The sequence below is a fragment of the Mus caroli genome, unplaced genomic scaffold (assembly GCF_978045245.1).
Source record: "Mus caroli unplaced genomic scaffold, Mus_caroli_1 scaffold_19, whole genome shotgun sequence".
NCBI classification, from domain to species: domain Eukaryota; kingdom Metazoa; phylum Chordata; class Mammalia; order Rodentia; family Muridae; genus Mus; species Mus caroli.
In genome coordinates, this window is record NW_028227274.1 from 82,665,153 (window position 1) to 82,691,732 (window position 26,580).

The window sequence follows — 26,580 nt, forward strand, 5'->3', positions numbered from 1 at the left end:
TTTTGCATTGTAAACGACTAAATAAATCTTAATGGATTAAGAATGATCAGCTATCAACACACAAGGGAAATTAAGTGCTGAAATGCCTACATTGATTATTTTAAATTATTAGCCTTACTCTATTCTTGAATTTGTATGCTTTTAGTGAGCTTTAACACATTTACAAGACTTATTGACTATAATTACAAGAGAATTCAAGTAATGGACACATCAATTATAAGCAACATGTCTTGACCGGACAGTTGCATAAAGAATTCTAAAAAGAGCTGCATTAGCATCCTCCTCTCAGTTTTATCCAGCTTTATCTGACTTAGGAGGGTATGTGAAGAAAACAGACATTTTCTATGCATAAGAACAGCCTGGTACCTAAGATCACGTCAGGTCAGAGTGTGAGAAGCAACAACAGAGGGTCTGACCGTGCAAACCAGTAAGCACTCAAACACCCTCCAGTGATGGCCCTGCGGCCTGCGACTAGTGGAGCTCAGGCCCACACGAGGACTAAGATGTCTGTATTTACCTCAACTAATCCTACCTGCCTTTCCCTGTTACTTCCTTCAAGGAAAAATCTTGATCTATCTTTAATAATCATCAATTACTGATAATGCTCTGTATCTTTCTCCTGGTAACCAGTTTCAAAAACTGCAGGAATTTAAAGTATAGATTTAATAATATGCCATTATTTAAAAGTACAGTAAAATAAACCTTACAGTTTTAATGAAAATATGTTCTTTGAAATGTGAATTTATTATTCAAATCCACTCATAAATTCAACCATGTAGACAGAACTTGTCTAAGCAGAGCACAATGATTTAGAAAAGCTGTCTATTTAAAATAAAGAATGTATGGCAGGTTTATAGAAACACTGCACTGAATTTTTACATAAATTTAGAACAGTAGCTTATGCATTTTTCACCAAATATATATATTTTTTAAAAATTTATCCCCAAACTAAACATTACCATGGAATGTTCAATGTATCCAAGTACAGACCCTAAATCAGGTATTTCCTCAATGAAAGCCAAATTCCAAAACATACTGAGAAAGCCATGTTCACAAATTCTGATCTTTGAAAGTAGAATCTTACTGCCGAGTCAAACTTGTAGATATAAACTATATGTTAATAAATATGTTTAAATTACTAATATCTTAAGAATTTTATTAAGGGGCAGGAGAGATGGCTCAGCAGTTTAAAACCCTGGTTTCTCTTCCACAGGAGAACCAAGGTTAGATTCCCAGGGGATCCAATGCCCTCTTCTGGCTTCCGTGGGTACTGCATGCAAGTGGTACACATACATGCAAGCAAAACACATTAAAAATAAAACTTAAAAAAATTTCAGGCATGTCTTAAAACAAAAGAATTTTATTAAAGGCTAAAAGCTCCTTAATATGCTCTCTGAAACCACAAAGTGTCATTTAATATATAATTTGGAAAACCAAATAATTAGGACAAATGAAAAGCCATAAAACATGGGAGTTTTACAAAGGTATGAAACAGTGCTTTTTGACAGAAGTAAAAGAAATGTGTCCACTAGTCTGCCTTTAGAACTGTTACAGCTGAATTACCTTTGGAAGCATCAAGTGTCAACACTTCTCAGATACAAGTGGAGCATCACACAAACAAATGTGAATCAGGTGGAAGCCCACAAGCAAATCCAAGTAGAGCTCACACTTGGTTGGACCCAAAGTCCCAACTTCATTATTCTTTTTGCACGTCCTAGGACACCAGGGGCTTGCTGCGCGGCTTACATACCTGTGTGAGTCCGAATGTGAGCCAGAAAGGCCATGGAGTTGCTACTCCGACACATCTTCCCACAATACTTGCAGACGTTGCCCTGGTTCTCCTCTCTCTCCCGATTGATCTGCTCGGTGTCCTCCACTATGTACTTGTTTACCTCCCGAAGCAACTCCTCATGCTGCCCTTTAATATGCAGAAATAAATTCTGTTCCGAATCAAAGGGCTCTGTGCACTTGACACATTTGAAGGTGGCCCCTCCTTCTGGAAGCTCTTCTACACTGGCCTGTTCATTTCTCATATGACCAGCACTAGCCAAATGCTGGTGAAGGTTGCTCTCGGTATAGAAGGATTTTCCACATAGTAAACAATGAAAGTGCTTCTCTTTTGTAGGATGCTTCATGGCTATATGAACATTCAGGCCACTCAGTCCATCTGCTAAGAAACCACAATCATCACACCGGATTCGTGTGGACTCACCAAAAGAACTACCTTCAGCTTTCTTCTTCTTCAACCCCTGAGCACAGTCTTTCAGGGGCAACTCACTAACTCTCCCTCCTGTCGCCATCAGACCCTCTTCTGGCTGTTCTACCAATTCACCATCTTCAGTTTTTATTCTAATTATGGACGAATCAAACCTGCCAAAACTGTACATCGTTTGCCCTTTGTCATCAATACTTATTATAGTTTCATAAACATCATTACTGCCAGCTGTGCCATTAGAGGTTGGGGCATCCTCTTCCAAAATGACTTCAGCTTCTTGTTGTGAATTTATCAGAATTTCCTTATTCTCAAGAATAGGATTCGCTTGCACATCTTTTAAATCTTCGGAAGTCTGTTCACATCCAACCTTGTTCTGGCCCCCGCCATCCAGGTCCAGTTGTTCTCTTGGTATTTTCATTACCACAGAGGAAGTGGATTCAGCAGAATGGCCCCCATCTGGGTCTCCAGGACAGGGGGTCTTGTCAAGATTTTTTCCTTCACTATCATCCATACTGCCTCCCTCATCTTCACAGGGAGTACTTGTATCACCAACATCATCCAACACATCACGGTTTTTCTTTGCTGTCTCACAGTCCACAGCAGAGCTCACTAGGTTTTCACTCTGAAGACAGCCTGGGGAGCTGAGGTTAGAGGGAGTGTTAAGGGACACTATCTCCCTGGGTTTCATACTTTTGTCCTTAACAAGGGGCTGCTGTAAGGTCTCACAAAAGGAATGATCTTCACTAAAATTAGATTCTTGCTCAGTCACAACTGTCACTGAATCAGGAGCACAGAGTACTTTAGACATATCCAAATTAGTATTATCATCTAAAATGGAACAATCTGCAGGATTTCTAGATTGGAGAGTACCAGATGATTGGTGTGGATTTATTTGAAATTCCTCAGAATTTTGTGAATGCTCCTCCTCGGGTATAGTGATGTTCCTGGATATTTCTGAAGAACCTGCTTCCACATTAGAAGAGCTGAGGTAAGACTGCCTTTTCATTTTATGCTTCTCTGTTGCCGCATGCCTAGTCATCTCTCGGCGAGTCACTGCATAGTAATCACAGGCCATGCAATAAAACTGGAACTCTTTGGTATGCTTCCTTTTCACATGCAGCTCTAGTGAAGCAGCAGAGTGAGCACTGAACTCACAGTGTAGACATTTATTGTCACTTGAACCTGCAGCATCTCTCTGAGAGCATGCATCATCAAGCTGTAGCAGGTCTTCTGTCTCGAGAGAGATCTGTCCCTTTTTATCAGAGAGTTGACTGCTAACCTCTCCATCTACAGAATGAAATACATTTCCAGCTTCAACATCACCTGCATGTCCATTATCTACTACTGGCTTTTCTAAAGTAGATGTGTCGGACTTAGCTGACTTGTTAGCCTGTTCGTCAGAAATAGTCACTGCTAGAGAGGTGCTATTCTTACATGCTTCAAGATTACCACCTTCTGGGCCAACAATTATGTCTGAACTTTGTTTCCCATTTGCTTCTATTTCTACCCGTCCTTTATGTTTCTTGGTGGCACAATGACGTTCCATATCTCCTTTAGTTACAGTATAATACTTACATACTTTGCACAAGTAACTATACTGGTGACTGTGTTTACGCCTGATGTGCACAGTCAAATTTGTAATACTAGAGGCCAAAAGTCCACAGTGTGAACAAGTTCGAGAAATGCTGCCTTTGGGCCTCCCTCTCTTTGGAGTAGTGGCTAAGCCTAATTCATCCTCTTTGGTGATGACACCAGACGGTGGAAGTTCCTTAGGTGTTAGCATACTCTGTTCACGTTGGGAATGCTCCTGTGATCGCACACCAACCTGGCCTTCGGGCCTTCCACTTCCAGAAACACTGGGCTCTTCTTTTTTATCATTTGCACCTATACATACTCTTTCAATGCACTCTTCAAAACTTAAACCAATATTGTTTTTCTTAGCATTTTCAAGATGTTTGCTTCTTTTAATGTGCTTCTCCATTCCTTCTTTGCTCAAAGAATAAAGATTGCATGCTTTACAGAGAAAATGATAGTCCTGTCCATGTCGAAGCTTTATGTGTCTCGTGAGAACAGTGGAAGACCTCGTTTTATAAAAACACTTCTTACACTGAAACTGAGGCTTACTTGAATGCCGTGCTTCAGTTCCATGGCTTGCCCTGGCCTCAGCAGGTTCTTCCTGAGCTGCCTTCCCTGAGTCTTCTCTAGAATCTGCCATGTTTTCTGATTCTACAGTACTTAAAGGTAGAACAGAATCACTACTCACTAATGAAGCAGTCTTTGGTTGAACCACTAAACTATTATGTGACTCGGTTGCTCTGTGTTCTTCCACATCTTTCTCAGACAAGAACAGATTACAAGGGGTGCAGAAAAAGCCCATGCCATGCTTCTCCTTCATATGGTCTCTAAGACCTGTTTCATTCAAGGAAATAAAGGAGCAACACTGACAGCTGAGGACAGGTGTCATCTGCTGATGCTGATTACTGTGCACGTGCTCTTCCAAGTCTCTCCTTGACGGACTAGAAAAGTCACAAGTCTGACAGTGAAACTGCTTCTCTCTTCCATGGCACTGTTTAACATGAATTTCAAAGTCTGTCTTGTTTGCAGCTATCTGGCCACACTCTGTACAGGTGCACTGCACAGAGAGCTGGTGGTCAGCTGGCTTTCCTGACAGGGAGCCCAGCCGTGTGGAGCCTGAAAGACAGAAGGCTGTCTTGTCCTGCATCACTTCCGGGTTGTCTGAGGTAGTCACACACAGACTTTGAACATCTTTGCTCATCTGTACCTGTTCCAGCACTGGCTGTGTGTTTGTTTTCATCTGTGCTCTAAAGTGTTTCATATACATCCTCTGGGTTTCGTTTGTGCCCCTTTTATTAATTCCTAGAAGATTAAACCTTTTCTTTGCCTGGCCCTTTAAAGTAAAAGTACCACTTCGTCTGCGAAAGCTATTTCCCAACACTAGGAGGTTTCGCTCAGATCTTGGCCTTGAGGTGGTACTGATACTGACATGCGCCATCTGTAGGGCATTTTTAGTGCATTCTGGTTTATTTAAAAGACCCTCTGAGCTTACTAAGCCCCCTAGCTGTTTGTTCTGCTTTTCAGGATTTTGAGCTACATCAAAACTAACATTTTCCTCAACTACATGTGCTTTGCCTGATGAGATTTTCCTAGATGGCACCATTTCAACAAGGAGCTCACTACTACCAGCACTGTCTTCAGAAGGGGTTCCTCTGCAGTCTTTAAACTTATTCCCAATACTCGGTGCTACTCTTGAATCCCCATTCTTTGCTATTGGTTTAGAAGCTCTTGGTTTTGTTCTAACATTTTTTGTTCCCATGACACAGGCTTTTTTAGGAAAAGATTGTTTTGTTAAGATCTGTACGAATCCTCCACGAGCAGCAAGGTTCTGACGACGGAGGTGTGTTTTGCCAAGATAATGTGCACTCAACAGGTTTTCTTCTGCACATTGGAAGCCACAGAGATCACAGGAAAAGACTTTCTGCGGCCCATGAGTATGTCTGACATGCTCATGAGGAGATGAGCTGCTCTCTGCTCTGTGGCTACAGTGGCAGCAGGTCCGTTCCTTCCCCTCTTCCACATGACATTCCACATGCTTTTCCAAAGCAGAGCAAGAGGAAAATGAACAGCCACACACGCCGCACCTGAGTCCTGTCTCTACACTTCCAAAGCTACAACTCATGCTCGTTTCCTCTGGAGGGAAAGGACTGTGTCTGTCAGGAACAAGGGAAACCATTTCCTGAGCAGGCTTTCTCACTTCGTCTACTTTCAGAGGAAGAATATTAGATGTGCTAAAATCACAGGACGGGGAGAAAACACTGCGAAGAGCGCTGCCTCCTTCTGAGCAGTTTGCTGGAAAGGCCTCCTTTCCCATTTCAGCCAAATGGACATTAGCTTCCACAGTGCCCAACCCACAGGCACCCTGCTCTCTTGTCTCAGGCTCCACTGCCTCCGTTCTCAGTCGCTTGGAAGCACGGTCACATCTGTATTCCTCCGCAGCAATGCCGTCTGAGTTGGACGACTCGGAAAAACCTCTTTTGCTCGTAACATTCTCAGTGGCACTTGCCATGTCATCAGATACAGGCCCAAAACTGTCATCACGGGATGAAGCCCTCCTCGGATCTTTTGCTCCCTTGACACTTTCATCCTCATCATTTTCATGTTTGTTCTCAGAATCCATCCTCAATCAAGTTCTGATGATGTTTCGTCTGTTAGAGTTGGATTTAACTGGAGTTTACAACCTGTGAAATAAACAGACATGGTATTAAAGCTTTGAACAAAGAAAATACAAAACACTTACTCTGGACCTGAGGGAGAAAAACATGATGAAATTAACCTTCATACTTGACTGGATCTGACCACAAGTCTAAAGTCCTATAGGCAATCTTGCTGTGTGTGGTGGATCATACCTGTAACCCCAAAAACCAAAACAAGATGACTGCCTTATGATTAAGGTCCCAATCTAGGTGACACAGTGACTACCAGTGACAAGCCAGGCTACAAAAAAGAAAGAGGAGGGGAAAGAAGAAGAGAAGGCGGAGGAGAAGGAGGAAGAGGAGGAGGAGGTGGCAGCCGCAGCCGCAGCCGCAGCTGCAGCCAAATCCATGGACCACAGCTGACTCACAAAGCAATGCTAAGCAAGCACCTTGGTGAGGAAATAGGGATGCTCTCCATCAGCTTCCAAAAGTTTTCACGATTCAAGACTCTGAAGAAGTCAGATTTCAGCTGACTTCTTTTTAAACAAAGAAACCTTTCTTTTGAATTGCATTTTGGTGAACTCCCGTTCTATCAAACAGAAAAAAAAAAACCAGTGATCTGAGTCTAGAGGACTTGCCTTCCCTGTGCGTCCACTCAACCAGAATCAAATGCATCTGCTGTGCCTCTTCTCCTAAAGCGAACGCCTTCCCAGGACCTCAAGTGACACCATACAGACATATATAATCACAGGGCGCCATTTATCCCAAGTCTTTGCCATGAAAGGCCCTCCTCTTCCAGGTGGCAATCAACTTTCTTATCTCAGTCATTTTCCTGCTGTCTGAAGATAAATGGTAAAGGGAAATGTCAGTGGTACCAAATTAATGGAGTAAGTGTTGGAGAAGAAGGGAATTATTCTGAATAAAATGCCTTAAAATCAATATCATTGATTTTATTTTTCATTATGATAGTTAATTAAATTAACACATATCATTTTCTATTTATTTTATACTATGATTGAAATTTTTAGTCAAGTGTGATTTTATTTGATGTTAATAAAAAGTCATCGATATATTATGGTCTCAAATGTAATGACACAGCCGGGCATGGTGGCGCATACCTTTAATCCCAGCACTCGGGAGGCAGAGGCAGGCGGATTTCTGAGTTCGAGGCCAGCCTGGTCTACAAAGTGAGTTCCAGGTCAGCCAGGGCTATACAGAGAAACCCTGTCTTGAAAAACCGAAAAAAAAAAAAAAAAAAACAAATGTAATGACACTTTTAATTACTTAGCTACTTTTCCCATAAATGACAAATAAAAATAAAACCTAAATTACTTAAAAGTAGAAAACAAAAATAATATCTAAGATGAAAAATAATATCTAAGACAAGAATCAGATAAATAAATAATAGAAGAAAAAGTCAGACTTTTTTTCTAAATTAAAAGCCTCCAAGGATACTATGCTATAAAGGTCACCAATTAGAAAGTACAACAAGACCTCTGGAACACGACTGTTTTTTTAATCATATATTTGATAAAACATTTGCTCCTAGACTATTCAAAGAACTCTTAAAACAATTCCAAAATAAACAAAGAATCTGGTTATAAATTTCTCCAAGGGAAATGCAAAAATGGCCAAAAGCATATGAAATTTTTAAAAAATAGTAATACTACATCATTAGCCCTTAGAGAAATGCAGTCGGGACCACATGAGATGCTGCTTTCCAGCTTCTAGAACAGCTAAGAACAAAGTCAGGTGACAATGAAACTCAGTCACAAGAGCCTACAGCCCCAGGAGTTCAAAACATGATGGCCATTTGAGTGAAGCAAGGCCAGCCTGAGCAGCACAGCAGGACTCTGTCTTACAAAACAGAGAAAGCTAATCACAACAAATGTTAATGGCGATATGGAGCAACCAGAACCTTCCCACACTGCTAGTGGAGGTAGGAGAAAAACAAAGAAGCTCAGGTATCCAGAGGGTGCTTCACAAATATCCTTGTCAAGATATAAGCTCAGAGTTGGCCAAAATGACTCAGCAGTTAAAAGCACTTGGCATCAAACCTAAATACCAAGCTTGCAAACCATATGACAGGAAAGAAATGCCATCATTCTCGAAAAAGTGTCCCTCTGACGTCTAGAGGCTGTGACACACAGTGCGTGAGTAAGCACTATTAAAGGTGGAGACGAGGAGGCTTCTCTCCGGTGCCTCTTGCCCCTTGCTCCCTCTCTCCCTATCCCCTTCCCCTCTCTTCATGTGCTCATGGCTGGCCTCTACTTCTCTACTCTCTCCTTCTCTCTGCCTTTCTCTGCCTCTACTGCCCTCCTAACTTCTTAACTCCCCTCCCCATGCCCTAAATAAACTCTACTATATACTAAAAAAAAGAAAAAGAAAAAAGAAAAACGAGGCAGGATAGTGGTCGTGCACACCCTTAATTCCAGAACTCGGGAGGCGGAAGCAGATTTATCTCCATGCCAGCATAGTCGACAGAGTAAGCTCCAGGACAGCCACGGGCTACATAGTAAGACCTGGTCTCAGGGAGATGGGGGATGGGTGTGGGGAGAAGACAAAGCTCTGGAGCTGAGGATAACAGCTTAGCTGTAGTACTGACCTGGCATGCAAGAGCCCCTAGACTCAATCCCCAGTACTGTCAAAAATGATTTTAAGATACAGAATTCTGGGGCTGGTGAGATGGCTCAGCAGTTAAGAGCACTGACTGCTCTTCCAAAGGTCCTGAGTTTAAATCCCTGCAACCACATAGTGGCTCACAACCACCCATAATGAGATCTGACGCCCTCTTCTGGTGCATCTGAAGTCAGCTACAGTGTACTTATGTAAAATAATAGATCTTTAAAAAGGAAAAAAAAAAATACAGAGTTCTGTCACTCAACATTCCCTAAAAATGTCTCCTGCATGCCCCTTACAGTCACTCCTCACCAAAGCACACCCCCAATTGCACAACAACTACAGGTTAGAATTCTTCCACAGTAGATAGGCAAGCCTGTCCTAGAAGTTCCTGTGAAGACTCATATATAAGGACTCATACAAGGATTGTGGGGAAGGGGGTCTGGCCACATTTGCTCAGGAAGGTGTTCTTGGCCACACGAGTCATTTCAATGTCCCCTTGACTGCTGAGTATGCAATGGCATAGATACAACAGAACTCTGCTGATGGACATCTGATCTATTTCTTTTTGTTGCTATTCTGACTAAAAATCTTGTCAGCATTCTTATACATGTTTTTTCACAAATACGGTTTTCATTTAAATACCCAGGGCAGATCTAACTTTATGAGAAACTGACTGATTTCAAAGTAGCTGTACTAAACTGCCACATGTCATGTGTGAGATCCCCCAGGAATATAGGTCCATCTTTTAAATTCAGCCATGCTAGTGTGTGTGTACAGCAGTGACAGCTCATGTGCTTTGTTGGTCTTCTGCTCATTTCTTAAGTTGGTTTTCTTTTTCTTATTGAGCAGCAGAATTTTCACATGAATTGCAAATCAACTGTCAGATATGTTCTATACTATTTTATCCCTTTTCATTTTAATTATTTTTCATTTTATTATTCATCTTTTATTTTATTATATTTTATATAAGAGAAGCTTTAAACTTTGATGAAATCAATACCTTTCCTGTAATGGTTATTTGTGCATATTATTATCTGTTGCTTCAATGCTTGAATGTAAACCATGGTTTATTTTATTCACCCATAGATCCCAAAGACCCACAGCATTTCAGGTACGTATATACTACTAAAATGAATAGTGGCACACACCTTTAAACCTGGTACTTGAGAGGCAAAAGCAGGAGGATCTCTGTGAGTTCAAGGACAGTGTGGTCTATACAGTGAGTTCCAGGACAACCAGCGCTATACAATAAGACCCAATAGTTAGATAGGTAGATTGACAGACAGACAGACAGACAGACTAAGTGCATTCCTCCTTGTCATATAAAATAAGTCTTGTACCCAGACATTTAAAAACGAAATAAACAATGCCTAGGTGAGGAATATAAAGCAAACTGCTGGTGGTTATTTAAAAGTGAGTAAAGGCACACAGAGATTCATTTTATCATTCTAGCAACAGCACACCAAAGAACAGATGGATGTGTGTTCAGAGTGCATATTCTGTTGCAGGCACAAGTACAATGCAGACAGTGGCAAAACAATGAAATTCTTAATTATATTCTATACAATGATTTAAAAAGCCCTAAAACAAGAGGAGAAGTATTCTAACATTTGCTGTTTCTAAATTGCTTTTTAGGTTCATGAAATTATTCAACATCTCATTACATGAAAATAACAAAACACCTAACAGCACACACACACACACACACACACACACAGTGTCCACCATATCCAACTATTCTACAATGGCACAAATTCATTATCTATTGGAACGTACCTGCTGTATATAAAGTCACATATGATGGTGAAGATATAAAGTAAAATAAATGAGCAAAAATCATACATGCAAGTCGAAAGAACATTAATAGTTTATCTAAATCTTTGAGGAAACTAAATCTGCCTGGAGTTGGGTAGATCAAAGTTTACTACTTTGAATTAGGTTTGGATATTGTTGCTTTGCTGAGGAAGTAGATAGAAACAGTTAAAAGCTTGATTGGCCAAAGATGGTAACAAATGTATGGTGCATGGAGGACAGACAGCTCTGCACAGGCCAGCTTTCCACCACCCGGCAGTGTACAGAACAGGCAGCTGATCAACCCATCCCAGATCACAGCCACCATTTCTGAAAAAATTAACACTCAAGGTAAGCACTGGAGCCAGGGGCCATCTAGAGGCACAAAGAGTTTGCCGTAGTCTTTAAGTTATAAAGTCTAGAATGGAAACAGAGTGGGCAGGAGTGCATAGTAGTTTTAATAAGTACTTTAAAGTGATGTAAAAAGGATTAAACGGAAATGAGAGTTTATGCTAATATAGGCTTTAAAAATTCATTTGAAAGGTTATTAGAACAAGTATCCCATTCCCAGTGGAGATGGGAACAAGAGCATCCTCTTTCTTCTTGAAAGATTCAAAGATCACCTGAATACAACCATTAAAGGCTCATTTTTCTGAAGCAGATTTTATTCATTCATACAACAAACACTTAATAAAAACTTACTATTATCTGAAAGCACCCTCATTCTCCCAGCAACAAAGTAAAAACAGCAGAATCTCCTTCTTGACACACTGTCATTTGTATCTTAGAAGCCTTCCCTCAGCAGAGGTTCAAGACTGAAACACCTAGTGTGTATGTGGACTAAAGCAGTGGAACCTGGTCCAGGGAGATGGCTTAGAGGACACCTGCCTGCTGCAAGCCAGACATGCTTACAGAGTGCAATCTCTGGAACCCACATGGTGAGGGGTGGAAACCGAATCTCACACGCTGGCATACTTTTTTTTAAGCAGCAGAATGTATCACTAAAGCCAATCCTCTTCAAGCATTGTGTTTCCTTGACCAAGTCATGGATTACCATCCACACAGACTGTCGCAAACAGTTACAAGCATGTACACTGGGGCTGAGTGTGGCTTAGTTGTGTAGCACTTGCCTAACATGAGCAATGTTCTGAGCCCAATCACTCGCAAGCGCGCGCGCACACACACACACACACACACACACTTTTAGGCATTTGTTCCTGGCTGCAAAAATAAGTTATATATAACACTTTTTTATTAACTTCATCTTACCTATAATTACTAATAAAGTTAATAGCACCCAGAAACTAACAAAAATTAAAGTATCTAACTTAGTCATTCCTCGTGTTTTAGGGGAAAAACACTCTGGGAAAAAAAAAGAAAAGCCTTTTAAAGACCAACGCTAAAGCACATCAATAGCAGCCTTCTGATGACACCTGGTGGCCGCTTCTCCCACAGTATCTTGCAGTGATTTGGAAAAAGCATTTCAGGAAGCAGGCTTTCAAGTGCTCACTGCCCCTCAGGCAGAACACCTGATGTCCTCCTGGCATCCTCACTAGCCTTGTTCACTTGTCACTCATTCCAAGTACGAGTCTTCATTTCTCTGTGTCTTTTGTCTTCTCCGTGGGGTATCACAGAGACAACTCAGCCCTTCCGCTTCCGCTGAGTCACTCACACTGAAACATAGAGGCTGTGCAAGAGCCCATGGTCTCCCTACCCCTAGTCTCAGTCCCTTACCCCCTCACCCTTCCTGTACACACACATACACAGAAATTAACAGTCTCACGACCTTTCCCCTTGAGAAATTCAAAACAGCATAAGCCCTAGAAGTTATTATCCTACAAAGGATTCTTTCCTCTTGAAACACAAGGCCAGACATATAACTAAGCTGCAGCAGCCACGGCTGAGTAGAATCTAGGAAGTTCACTCTCCCAATCTGCCATTTCAAACTGGACTTCCTGCTGAACCTCTATCATCATGGTGTCACCTACCCTAATTTCAAGTCCACTCCTAGAGTCTGTCTATGAAAGCCTTCTACTGCTGATGTACAGCCTCAGGAAACTAGAGGTGCTATGAGTGCCCAGCCCTTCCAGCTAGGCCTCTCCTATCAGAAACATCAATTTGGGAAAGAGTTCACAGAATACAGTCTCTGATTCTACAAGGCAAAAGAATACTCTTCCAGGAAAATCCTTATAGTTGAGTTATAAAGTTGAATGAATAATTCTGTCAAGAATATATTTATCAAACTAAAATACATTTACTAGATAACTCTAGGGGCAATTTTAATAAATGGACATACGAGAATCTGCTTTAACCACACAGAACTAGTTCATGAATACTTGAGTTCCAACAACTCTACCTCCTCACTGTCCTAAGAGAGTACAACACAATTCCTCAATTATAAATACATGAAGCTCTTTATAAAATTGCCCAAGAATGTGTCTGATAGGTTTAAATGAACCTACAAATTGTTTGATACTATTTCAAAAGGCTTAGTTCCCTTTCAGTATGGTGAACATAGTGAACTGCATCTAAGAAAGCAAGAATACGAAGAAGAGTGTATTCTACCTAGACTCAGTCCCAAAGCAGTCATGTCTCCCCTGCCCTCTGCCCTGTCACCTACACTGTACTCCTGCCCCAGCAAAGATTACAATCACTGTCACGGGTGCTGAGTCTAGGTGGACATGGGGCCGCTCCAGGATGGAGATCTTGGACAGTCAGTTACCCCGGTACCCCGACGCCACCTGCAGGACTCAGCTTGGTGGCAGTAGACTCTGAGACTGGCAGGAAAGTTAAGTTGCCCCTCCAGTCCCTCTTAGCAAGAACACTAAGAGTGCATTCTACCTAGACTCAGTCCCAAAGCAGTCATGCTTCCCACCTACCCTCCCCCAAGGATCAAGACTTCAGGGAGTACCCAGGATACACCAAGAACACCTGTGCAGACTGTATAGCCTGGCAGAGGCCCATAGGCAAAAATGTTAGACCTCTTCCCCAAAGTTAGTGAAAAAATAGAGGCTCCCTCAAATTGCCAAGAAATTACCTTAGTATCAGACCATCTACCCTGAGTCATTAGATCTTTGGATGACAACTCCTACAAAAATCTCACGGTAGCCCAGAAGAGACCTAAAACCAGAGCTACCTAGCCAAGCTCACTCCCTAATACTCAACCCACAGGAAGAGCAGGATAATAAAGTGACATCTTGGTTTTGGGCACTAGATAACTAACATAAATCTATCCTGTTTGGCTTCTCAAGTGAAGATGTAGCTCAGGAGCACAGCTCCTTCACTGGCATTTGTCCTAGAGGCTTCTGCTGTAGCACAGCAGTACTGAGGCACATCGGAGAAGGTCCTAACGGTCTCAGCCACATGAAACACCTTACCAGGGCAGAAGTCCTCACCACTTACTTTAGAAGTATAATAAAATGACACTGACATTCATCTCTCCGACTACCAAACATGAGATCTGCTATCCTTTATGACCAAAGCTTAATTTAACTAAATCCAGACTTACTAAAGACTTACCTAATAAACGGATGGGGTAGAGCAACTTCAAATTTCAGATGCATACAGCATAAAGGCAGTATAGATCCTTGCTATATCCTGACAAATGCATTCATGGGGTGGGGGTGGAATCACTCTGCCTCTGGAATCTACTGAGCCAGCAGCCGGCCTCAGAGGTACCAGCAGTAGGAATTCCTTCCTAGTTAGACTCAGAAATTTAGCATTCCCAAACTGGAGGAGCAGTTCACGTGGGGAATACAGGTCATACATAGTCCATTGGTTACTTTCACTACACAATTAACTCTAAACCTACTGATATTGGAAAGCATTCAAGCTTAGGGGATATAGAGCCACTCATTCAGCATACAGCCTGTGAAAGTGCTACCACTAACATATCAGACATGCCATTTCTAGCTCTATACAAGTAGGAGGAGGAGGAAGAGGAAGACGAAGAGGAGGAGGAGGAGGAGGAGGAGATAACAATAAGGACGACTCCAGAGCTGGAAAGATGAATCAGGGACCCAAGTTCACTTCCTAGCACCCACATCAAGTGGGTCAAACCCAACATCACATAACTCCGACTGCAAGGAACCCAGTACCTCTACCCTCTGCATAAACCTTGTTGCACAAACCCACATTCAGACACACCTACATATACATAATTTAAAAATAATAAAAATAAATCTTCAGCCGGGCATGGTGGCGCACACCTTTAATCCCAGCACTCGGGAGGCAGAGGCAGGCGGATTTCTGGGGTTTCTGAGTTCGAGAGGCCAGCCTGGTCTACAGAGTGAGTTCCAGGACAGCCAGGACTATACAGAGAAACCCTGTCTTGAAAAAAACAAATAAAAAAATAAAAAAATAAAAAATTTCTTCAAAGAACCTTCTCCAAACAGAATCTAAGAACATTTAAAGATATGCAGGCTAGAACCGCATACTCCCAAGTCTAGGAATCAGAAGAAACTAGAATTCTCACCCAAATTAAACCAGAATTTTATTTCTATTCCAGAGGAAAACCACGTAAATATTTCAATATCTAATTCAATTTTGCGTGCAAGTTAAAAATCCACACATTTGTTTAGTGCTTAATGTAGAATTAAAACAATATTGAAATGCCATAATGATGAGGATCAAAGCTCAGTGACAAAACCGAGCAGATCCACCAGCATCCTAAACCCCCCTCCTTAGACGACTGCCTATGGAGAGGGACTGACCTCAGTCTAACCACTTGGTTAGCAAATACTACACTATCAGCCCATCCCTCACACCCGCCCTTTGTTAAATCCCTTCACATCTGAAGTACTACTTTCTAAATACATTAAAACAATCCAGTCATTAAATTAACTTTATGATAACTTTATATTGGCTATCTCGGACAAATGTTTCACACTCAGAAAAATTCTCCACAAAAAGTTAAAATTCAATCTATCTTTTTAAAGGCATTTTTAAAATCAATACTTTGGTAATATTTCCATCTAATTTTTAAGAAAAGAAATTATTGGGCCAGAAATAAAAGGGATAAGGTAAAGGCGTGATGACTGAGTAAAAACTGAGAAAACTTCAGTGTCGTTAAAATCCCGAGTCACCAGTGTCTCGTGGTATCTGAAAAGGTTGTTTTATTATCACTGTAACTAATCACAATGAAACCATCTCGTACAACTAAAGACATTATAATGAATTTTCTTTACGGCTACAGAGAAATGGGATTTGCTGTTTCACATCAACTAGAACAGGCTGTATAAATTCTTCTTCCTATTTATTGTAAAATATAATTTCATCTATAAAATCAGTCATGAAATATTAAAACTGAAACAACAGAATTTATGTCCTTTACTTAATTTAGTTTAAACGGTCTATTCACTAAAAACAGAGGTGGAGAGGTTACATGTGATGGAGCCCCTCTTTCCTCATTAAGTGTTTCCATTAGACCCTGGATTTTCAAGAATTTATAATGCAGTCACTTAAAAAAAATCATTCCATGAAAAAAAGTTAGACTATGTTCCTTAAATTGTCCCTTCTTCTCTTTCAAAAGCAAGATGAAAGATATTATGTATGAATGCTGAGGGGAGTGGAAGACACTGCAGCACAAAATTAAAGAAACACTACAGTGAAATATGTAACACTCATGACAAAGAACACTAGGCGACAAAGAGGTCTTTGCTTTTATCTCAACTGTGCCAAGTCAGCTGGAAGATGCCGGGCAGTTTCAGCTTCCTTGTTGTAGCACATGAAGGAAGGACTAAGATTCTTAAATTCAATCAAAAATCCCTTGCCAAGATGGACCTCTAAGCACTCAAACACTATATTCTCGGTAATAGTTTTGTTTCTAATTGAAGCAGAAGAATAGGAAAATGAGATTTTGAAAATATAAATCTGAAGAACTATACCAAAAACAAAAGCGACAGAGGGAAAGAAGGAGTGTAACACTGTTCTTGCTTAAACCTGTCAGGTCTGGGAGAAGAGATGGAGCACAAAGGACTGCAGGGGAAAAGACTGGAACTACTAATTTTGGAAGAAATCTGGAAAACACTGTAATTCCAGATGTCAATAAGCTAACACACCATATAAAACTATCAAGCCTCAAGACATTTGGAATATAAATTATTAGGTACCAAAGATCTAAGTGTTAAGAAAGTATATTTAGAAAGTAGAAAATGTTCAGCATTAAATTTTTAAATGAATATAGTTCTACTCAAGTCCATTTATATAATAAGGTTAATTTTTTTCCTCTCGGTGGTGAAATTATAGGTAATTCTTTTCTCCAAATCCTGGCATTTTTTTCTATACTTTCCAAAATATCCTTTAGGAAAGGAATTGACTAAATGTTAAGTTTAAGAAAAAAAAAAAGTTGCTTCCCATTATTGAAATAATAGAAAATGATGAGTGCTATCAAAATACAAGCAGTCAGGGTAACATAATTATAGTCAGAGATGTTTGAGATCTCAGCCTGGTCAAACAGCAAGAACACCAGACACTAAGAAAGCTACCTATGGCTCCCAGGATCTCATATTAAACATGCAATAAAGAGAGTTGGTGTTGGCTGGAGGAGAACCAATAACACCTCATGAACACACTAGGTGCCCATTCTCCACTCAACAGGACCCAGCTGACTCCAGGATGAACCTGTCAAAAACCTGTTATTTTGGTCAAAAAGAAAGGAGATGCTTTAAAAGAAAAATGTTAGGGCATAGAAGCAAGAATAAGCACTATCAACTTGTTAAAAATCTTAGTGAACAATGCATTTCAATGACTTGACAAAAAAATGATGGATGGATGGATGGATGGATGGATGGATGGATGGATGGATGGATGGAGCAATGGATGAAAAAATGGATAAGAAACTGATAGATAAGACAGATGTAGTAAATATAAGAGGGAAGGCAAGGGGACCTAAAGGTCAGCTAGCTCCCTTTAGGATACAGGGACAATGGGCAAACACAAAAGAGTACTACAAAGAGAAAGTTATATTGACAAAAAATGTATCAGACAAGATTCATCAATAGAACTAAGCCTGAGAAAATATTTATATAGAACATTAAATTTCTATGAATGTTTCCATAAGTTTGCATGATGTTTAAACTGTCTCTCCACAAACCACTGATTAGTTCCAAGGTAAGAAAATAAAATATAATTTAGTAATTGTGAAGTGGGAAAAAAAATAAATGGTACTATCTTGGTTGGGTGATCAAAATCAAGCATCGTTGGTGGAAGGCAGATGGACACCATGTAGCCCAAGCTGTGGCATCATGATAGCCTCACATCACCCAGGCTCACATCAGCCAAGAATACGAAGCCTCTGACTAAGAGAAAACAACAAAAAAACACCACCTCAGCAGTGTTTTGTTTAAAGAAACAAGATGGCGAGAAAGCCTACCAGCCTCAAAACCTCACTGTCATGAAAAACAGATTATGGAAAGCGGCTAAGAAGACATGAAGACTAGACAAGAGTATCTGAAGACTAGACCCTGTGCTGGCAATGATAAATGTAATAAAGACATTTATGTCAACTCACAACAACTGTCTGTACATTTACAAAACTGATAGGACTACTGTGGTAGTGTAAAAAGGCATCTCTATTAGATTTCTCCTGGTTTGGTTTGGCTTTTTTGAGGCAGGGTCTTATTATGTAGCCATAGCTAGCTAGGAACTCATCAAGATCCTTCTGCTTCTGCCTCTCAAAATGCTGGTATTAACGGAAGCAACATCTCACCCAGTAAGAATAAGTCTGTTCTTAAGAGGTTATCAACTGAATGCTCGGAACATGTGTACATAAAGACTAGATGTCTAGGAAAAAACACAACGTGAGAGAACAGGAAGGCAGGACCAGAGATGTAACTCAGCGATACAGGATCTGTTCTGTACATGTAAGGCCCTGGATTTTCTCTCCAACAGAGCAAAGCAGAGGGAGGGAGTACAACCTGACAACAGATAAGTCTCTGTAAAAGTTACACAGGCAGGTATCCTAGAAACTTTTCTGGGTTTACTCTCATATTTTCCAATTAAATTTAGAATAGTTCTCAAATAAAAACTAAAATGTATTAGAATTTTAATCCATCAAAAATCTTATTTACTTTTCTCTAAAAGTTGAGTTCTGACTTCTATTTATTTATTTAGTTAGTTAGGTTTTTGAGACAGGGTTTCTCTGTATAGTCCTGGCTGTCCTAGAACCCACTTTGTAGACCAGGCTGGCCTCGAACTCAGAAATCCGCCAGCCTCTGCCTCCCAAGTGCGGGGATTAAAGGCGTGCATCACCACCCCCGGCTTTTTTTTTTTTTAATAAGATAATTTCTTTATTTACATTTCAAATGTTATCCTCTTTCCTGGTTTCCCCTCCAAAAATCCCCTATTCCCCCCACCCCACCCCCTGCTCCCCAATCCTCCCACTCCCATTCCTGGTCCTGGCAATCCCCTATACTGGGGCATAGAACCTTCACAGGACCTAGTGCCTCGCCTCCCGACTAGGCACTAGTCTGGGGGTACTGGTTAGTTCATACTGATGTTTCTCCTATTGGGCTGCAAACCCCTTCAGCTCCTTGGGTACTTTCTCTAGCTCCTTCACTGGGGGCCTTGTGCTCCGTCCAATGGATGATTATGAGCATCCACTTCTGTATTGGCCAGGCACTGGCAAAGGCCCTCAGGAGACAGCTATATCAGGCTCCTGTCAGCAAGCTCTTGTTGGCATCTGCTATAGTGTCTGGGTTTGGTGGTTTTTATGGGATGGATCCCCAAGTGGGGCAGTCTTTGGATTGTCGTTCTTTCAGTGTCTGCTCCAAACTTTGTCTCTGTAACTCCTTCCATGGGTATTTTGTTCCCCCTTCTAAGAAGGATTCTGAGCTTCTGAGCTAATATCCACTTATCAGTGAGTGCATTTTAATACAGCAACATGGCTAGAATGCAAACACACCCTTAGTACACACTTTTAAATCCCCCCAAAATGAAGATAAAGTTAGTTTGTAGAAGAAAGCAGCCATGTTTGAAAGAGATGTCTAATTGAGTGGCAAATCAGAGAAGGACTTGACACAATTAGTCAGAGACAGGATATGCCCAACTCTCACAAGAAGAGGAAGAAGGTGACTTAAGAAAGCAGTGTAGGGCTGGTGAGATGGCTCAGTGGGTAAGAGCACCCGACTGCTCTTCCGAAGGTCCAGAGTTCAAATCCCAGCAACCACATGGTGGCTCACAACCATCTGTAACAAGATCTGGCGCCCTCTTCTGGAGTGTCTGAAGACAGCTACAGTGTACTTACATATAATAAATAAATAAATCTTAAAAAAAAAAAAAAGAAAGCAGTGTAGGTGGAGGGAGGGGGGAAGACGGAGGGAGGGAGATGGAGGGAGGGAGGGAGGAAGGGAGAGAGAGAGAGAGAGAGAGAGAGAGAGAGAGAGAGAGAGAGAGAGAGAGAGAGAGAGAGAGAGGGCACAGTCATTTGAGTTCAATGCAGTGGAGTTCAGTCAGCTCAGAATGGAGTAAGTTGAGTTCCATTCAGTCAGTGCAGTGGAGTTGAGTCTGTTAGTTTGTAAGTTCATGCAGTTTCAGTCAGAGCAGACAGTTTTAGCAGGATAATTTTAGAGAGACAATTTGCAGGTGAAGACAAAACAAGCCAGAAAATAAGAAGGAGCCAGAAGATTAGAACAAATTGCCAGAGTTAGTTTGAGGCCAAGCAGGGCAATTCAGGAGCCAAGAAAAACCAGCTTGAATTAGTCAACTTGGAGAGGAGTTTGGGTCAGAATATCTGAGTTAAACCAGCCACTCATAGCTCAGAGAAAACTAGAAAGGATGAGTTTATTCAGCAGTAAGTCTGGCAAATAAGTTACTTTTACACTAAAAAAAAAAAAAAGAGAGAGAGAGAGAGAAAGAGAGAGAGAGAATAGAAGAACGGAGTAATTTTATACACATGACATATAGAACTTTTTACACATAAAAAGTAAAATAATGCTTTAAAAAACTTCAATTGGGAGGGAGGGTATAGGGGACTTTTGGGATAGCATTTGAAATGTAAATGAAGAAAATATCCAATAAAAAAGAAGAAGAAAAAAAAACTTCAATTGATAATAATAGATGCTTTTAGAGGACAATAGTAAGCATTAACTCATACCAAGACTCAAACTTATCAAAATGACTGGAAAGAATAAAATTGAAACAATGAAAAACACCACCAATCAGTTCTCATACTAAAGAGAACAATTACTCTTAAGGACTACCCTAGTTTGGTTCCTAGCACCCAAGGATCACAGCAACTTGTAACCTCTTAGCTCTGCAAGTATCTGCATTATAAACACAGGCACGCTCACACAGTAACGGGTTAGGTACAAAGCCCAAATAGACCTTTATCTGGATGTATCTGCTTTTGTCTTCTGGCACCAATACCAATCCATCCATTACAAACATAGCTAGTGAGCAAGGATATGAAATCCCAGAGATGGGGAATTAAGAAAGCCTATTCTGCATCGGAAACCTGTACTTTCCAAGTGTTCCCTGGGTGGAGCCTAAGAGCTTTACTCAGGAAGCACTGAGCCTCACTACCTCCTCAGAGAGAGGCGGGCAGGGAATGTATAGTTAATGCTTAAGTACTGAACCCTAGAACTGTAAGGAGAAGAAGTATGTTGAGGGTAACAGCCAATTAAAAAACATAATGAACATAGTTACACAAAACTATGCCACACAGGTCTCCAAAGATACTTGTCTGAACCATAATTTGCTATACAAAATTACTTCCAATGTCACGCTTTTAGCAAGCATTGCCCTCACATCACAATAAATACATAAAAGATAGCAGATCCCATTTCTGAAGGTTCTTAATGAAAACCCTTGATCTCATTTTAGAGAGACTGTCATTTCTATTTCCTTCCTTCAATGACCTAAAATTTCTAAGCTATTTTTAAAACTGCATTACCACCTTACTTTAAATTCTAATGGTCTTATAATTATATTTTAAATTAGCATGCACTCCTTTAACTGATATTCTTCATTGAAAAATAATTGATCCAATATACCTCAGATTCTGCTCTACAAGTCACAATCAGCAGAAACCACTAATGAACTGTGTACTTCCAAAGAAGTGGCTGTTACTGTTTCTAGAGTTCAACCACACAGCTCCGGTTACAGTTATCAGGGTTCTCGCTATGCAACGATTAGTATCTGAATAACATGCTGAGCTTGAGTTACACGTGATGATTAAACCACTGCCACTCAGCCTGAATTCCTCCTTCCCTACCATGCTTCTAATCACCTTACCTAGCCATTGGTGGTGCAAACTTTATATGCCTCAGTACAGGGGAATGACAGGGCCAAGAAGTGGGAGTGGGGGGGGGGGAGTGGGTGCGGGAGCATGTGGGGGACTTTTGGGATAGCATTGGAAATGTAAATGAAATAAATACCCAATAAAAAAAAGGAAAAAAAATTTAAAAAGATGCACTGTCTACGAGGAAACAACAGAGAAGTATGAACAGCAAACATACTGCTAAGTATTCGGAACTAGAGTATGAAGCCTCTCTGGCCTTCACAAATGCCGACCAGACAAGAGCCTGAGTACCTAAAACTGCTGCTTCTAAAGCCTGACATAGACCTCCATGTACTCTACATACACCTACAAGGGATCACCTGTGATCACTGTGTCATAAAGGCAGACCACTCTGTCATGGAAGGTCTCTCATGGTCTGTCACCTTCTCGATAAGGGACTGAGTCTGTCAGAAACTATAACAACCCCTAACTGCAAATGCTTGACATATCTCAAGATATTGACAACTTTAGCACTTTGGTTATCAAACAGAAACAGTAGTAGTATGCTGAAAAACACAGTTCTCTTCTTCCACAGACCTTTCCAAGCAGTGGCAGTGAGGCAATGCTAGTTTAACTTCATGGTTTAACTGATGGTTATAAAACAAAATTCCCAGTGTGGATTTTAATATGACAAAGGAAATCAAGGCTATTAAAATCAAGGGGGAAGACTGGCAAGTGTTGTTTTCCCAAAAATGGCCCCTTTTCTTAACAAACTGTCTACACAAAGTAGATTAACACAAGCAACCCAGACAGAAAAGCTGAGGAAGTCTGTCATCTGCTAGATTCCTCTGAAAACAAACCCACAAAAGTAAAGTGTCACTTTGAAAGAAATGAGGAACATCCCTCACCAGTCTTCCTGTGGACTCATTCATTCCTATCTTGACCTGACTTTTGTTTGGTTTGTCTACCTGTGTATGATTTTTTTTCCTTTAAATATACATGGCATTGAACAATTAGATTGCTCACCCCTTTATAACCCTGCCCATGGGCAAACTGTGTCTAAGGCAGGGGATGTAAGGCAACCAGAGGGTTCCTATAAGGAAAATCAGTTGTTTAGTGGCACATAAACTTGGCAGTAATGTGCTCAGACCAGTACCTGAAACAGAGTAAGTGCTCAGAAAAATTAACCATCAAAATCATCAAAACCAGTTTTCTTGACAGCACTTCTGAGCCGAGATCTTTCACACTTCAAGATCACATCTTCATCTCCAGCTTACCTTTTTCATATAACTTAAACAGTACTCTCACAGACAGGCATGCAAGTCAGAAATAACCTAAAACCTGAAGCACAGACCAATTTAAGAACACTATGTGTTAGTTACCACTGAGTCCTTCCAGGGAGAGCTGCTCTCTCCTTTTTGCTCTTACCACAAAATGTAACTAACTTGACTCCTTTTTTGTCTTTGGGTTTTCTGGTGTTTCCTTTTTTGGTGCTGAGTGTGGATCCAATGTATTGCATATGCTAGACAAACACAACCCAGAAAGCTACATCCCAAACCTTACTGCTTTTCATTAATTATGTCTATACTCTCAACAATAATGCAACTTCATTCTATGTGTTTCTGAACTTTAAAAAGTTAGGACAGGGGAGAATACAATATACAGTCTTCTACATTTACTAAGTTTCCCCTATATATTTATGTTCCTTTAGTTTGAGAGGGTCTTCCCTCTATGGTGGTCAAGGTTATCAAGGTAGTAAAGTGTGTCTAGTCTCAATCCTCTCAGCCTCCAGAGCAGCTGGGATTGCAGCGCACAACACCCTAACACCCTCGGCTAAGGCATTCCTTTAGTACTTGTCTCCAGGCACTCAGGTAAATTTCCCTGGGGCAATGTTTTTCAAACTATCACAGGGTTTAATGGCCCAAGCCTTTAGCAAAGCACTTGGGATACAGGCAGAGATCTCTGTGAGTCTGAGGTCAGTCTGGTCTACATGCCAGTTCCAGGCCAGTCAGGGCTATACAGTAAGATCCAGTCTTGCCAGGCGGTGGTGGTACACACCTTTAATCCCAGCACTCGGAAGGCAGAGGCAGGTGGATTTCTGAGTTTGAGGCCAGCCTGGTCTACAGAGTGAGTTCCAGGACAGCCAGGGCTACACAGAGAAACCCCGTCTCGAAAATACAACAACAACAACAAAAAAAAAAAGATCAGTCTCAAACAAACAAACAAACAAAAAAGTCATCAAATCTCCATGAGTGCTGGAAAATGTATTAGCACCACTGTGAAGGGAAGACTAAAAGCAGTAATGTGAACACTCAGGTGCTGGAGGTGGGATTTCAAATTCAAGGTCAGTCAAGGCTACAAGGCAAGATATTATTTGCAAAAACAACAAAGACTCCGGAGAATGAATGAATTGGAGAGCATGCAGCCCCATCACTACCAGTTCACACTCACTCCTTGCCTTACCTAAGTGTTGTTTTCTGCCTCCCAACAATACTGTCAGGCCTTTTACATTGTTGCCAACCTAATGTACAAATTACACACCAGAGGCTGGAGAGATGACTCAGCAGTTAATAGCACTGGCTGTTCTTCCAGAAGTCCTGAGTTCAATTCCCAGCAACCACATGGTGGCTCACAACCATCTCTAATGGGATCTGATGCCCTCTTCTGGCCTGCAGCATATATACACACAGAATACTCATACATAAAATTTTTAAAAAAAAAAATTACAGTACAGTTTGGTCTTCCTAGTTGATACTAACCAACATTTTTACATCCATGTTTTGTGTGTGGTGGAGGAGAGAATGGGCACATATGTGTAGAGGCTAGACAGCAACTTGGAAGTCAGTTCTCACCTCCCACCTAGTTCTGCTCCTGGGTTGTTTTCTGGGCTAGCCAGCCTGCAAGCTTCCTAGCAGTTCTCCTGTCCACCTCACTGTCCACCTCACTGTAGAAGACTGGGATTACAGATGTGCACCAGCTTGCCCTGATTTTTAACACAGGCTCATCAGGCTTCAGCAGATATCACTTTTACCTGCCATCTCCCCAGCCCTGATTTCCTACTCTTATTGACATGTACTGCTTGCCCATTGGGATAGTTTAAGCCTTTTGCCAGTCATATGTGCTAACACATTTAATTCTGTCTGCTCATTTCTGGATGGGTCTACTTCATATACCATCATCCATCATTCAATACTGTCAACATATTCTTTCCCCTTATACCTTTTGTGATTGATTCAAAAATCTCAATCAGTCATACAATTATTGCCCTGAATTATCTTCTAAACATTTTATAGTCTCACCTTCAATATTTAAGTCTTTTATTAACCTGTACATGACCGTTTCTAATTGTATAAGTTAGCTATATCCCATGATAAATAAGATCCTATTTACTAATAAGCACATTTATAAACAACTATAATTTTAAGGTTTGAGAGTAGTGTTAAGTGAGCCTGAAAGGCTCTTGACAATTTGAGCCCTGCTTCTGACCACTGTATTTCCCAGGGCTCTGGTCAGCTACCCTGACAGTCTCCTAGAATATCCTGCCCTCTTTGAGGGTACCATGTACCCCACAAGTCTCCTTCCTAACTCCTGCCATAAAATGAACCTACCCCCTCTCGGGCTCTACCATACTTTACAACAATATGTTTGATAACATACTGACTATAGACTCCCTGTGAGCAAAATGTCTAGAATCAGACACTGAAGGACTTAACAGTTAAAACAAAGTTGTTAGATGAATAAATGTTCAAATGTTACGGAAGTCAATGTGTTGGCTTACGGGCTGTGTAGTCAGTCACACCACCTTGACTGGAATCCCAGCAACACCATTTAAGAGCTACACAAACTGCTTACCCTAAACTGAGTGCACCATAGTTGATAAAATGTAGTACACAGTTCAGAGAATATGCTGGAGACTAAATGAGATTATGAATAGTGTTTATACAAACTAAAAGCTCAAAACATTATTGTTATTTCCATTGAATACTATGTTTTTTATTACCTTTTATTACTTCTTAGTACCAAGTCCTTAGTATCTCAGAAACGTCTAATTCTCTGGGGTACACACAAGAAGGCCAAATTATTAAAAAGTAACATTACATGAGAAAATAACCATGTACATAAAAGCAATAATGCTAAAAAGGAGAAGTGAAACCTCCTGTTGGGGACCATCCATCCATGTCCACCCCATGTCTCCCCAAGATTCCTCCTCCAGAGCCACACGTAGGAAAGTTCTGGATGCACTTATAGGAAACTGTAAATTCCTTTACACTTTGATATGGCCACCAACTTCTGTCTTCTCTGCAGCAATATCTTGGTTATAATGTAGGTACTTATAATGGATAAACAGAGCTTTTGGAAGCATAATCTAATTACAATAGGGAGACTGTATAGTTGTAAAATAACAAAAAAAAAATAAATAAAGTCACTTTTCACCAAAAGAAATCTTTAATAAAGATATATACACATAAGATATGGGCTGTGTTATATTTGAATCTGGAATGTCCCCACATGCTCATTCTTAC

The 26,580-nt window shown here is 40.7% G+C and overlaps 1 protein-coding gene across 3 annotated transcripts in view; it reads right to left on the reverse strand.

Annotated features, from left to right (window-relative positions):
* Positions 1 to 26,580, reverse strand: part of Znf407 (zinc finger protein 407) — a 384,272-nt gene that overhangs the window by 352,441 nt on the left and 5,251 nt on the right. Inside the window, exons 2-3 of one of the 3 annotated variants that reach the window (XM_085833524.1) lie at positions 7,065 to 7,265; positions 1,751 to 6,471 (exon numbers count right to left, since the gene is read on the reverse strand). In XM_085833524.1, coding sequence (XP_085689650.1) covers positions 1,751 to 6,410 — 4,660 coding nt within the window. In that variant the 5' untranslated portion in view covers positions 6,411 to 6,471; positions 7,065 to 7,265. Of the gene's footprint in view, positions 1 to 1,750; positions 6,472 to 7,064; positions 7,354 to 26,580 lie in introns of those variants that run through there. The other 2 variants (XM_085833525.1, XM_021150389.3) reach the window with 2 other exon arrangements.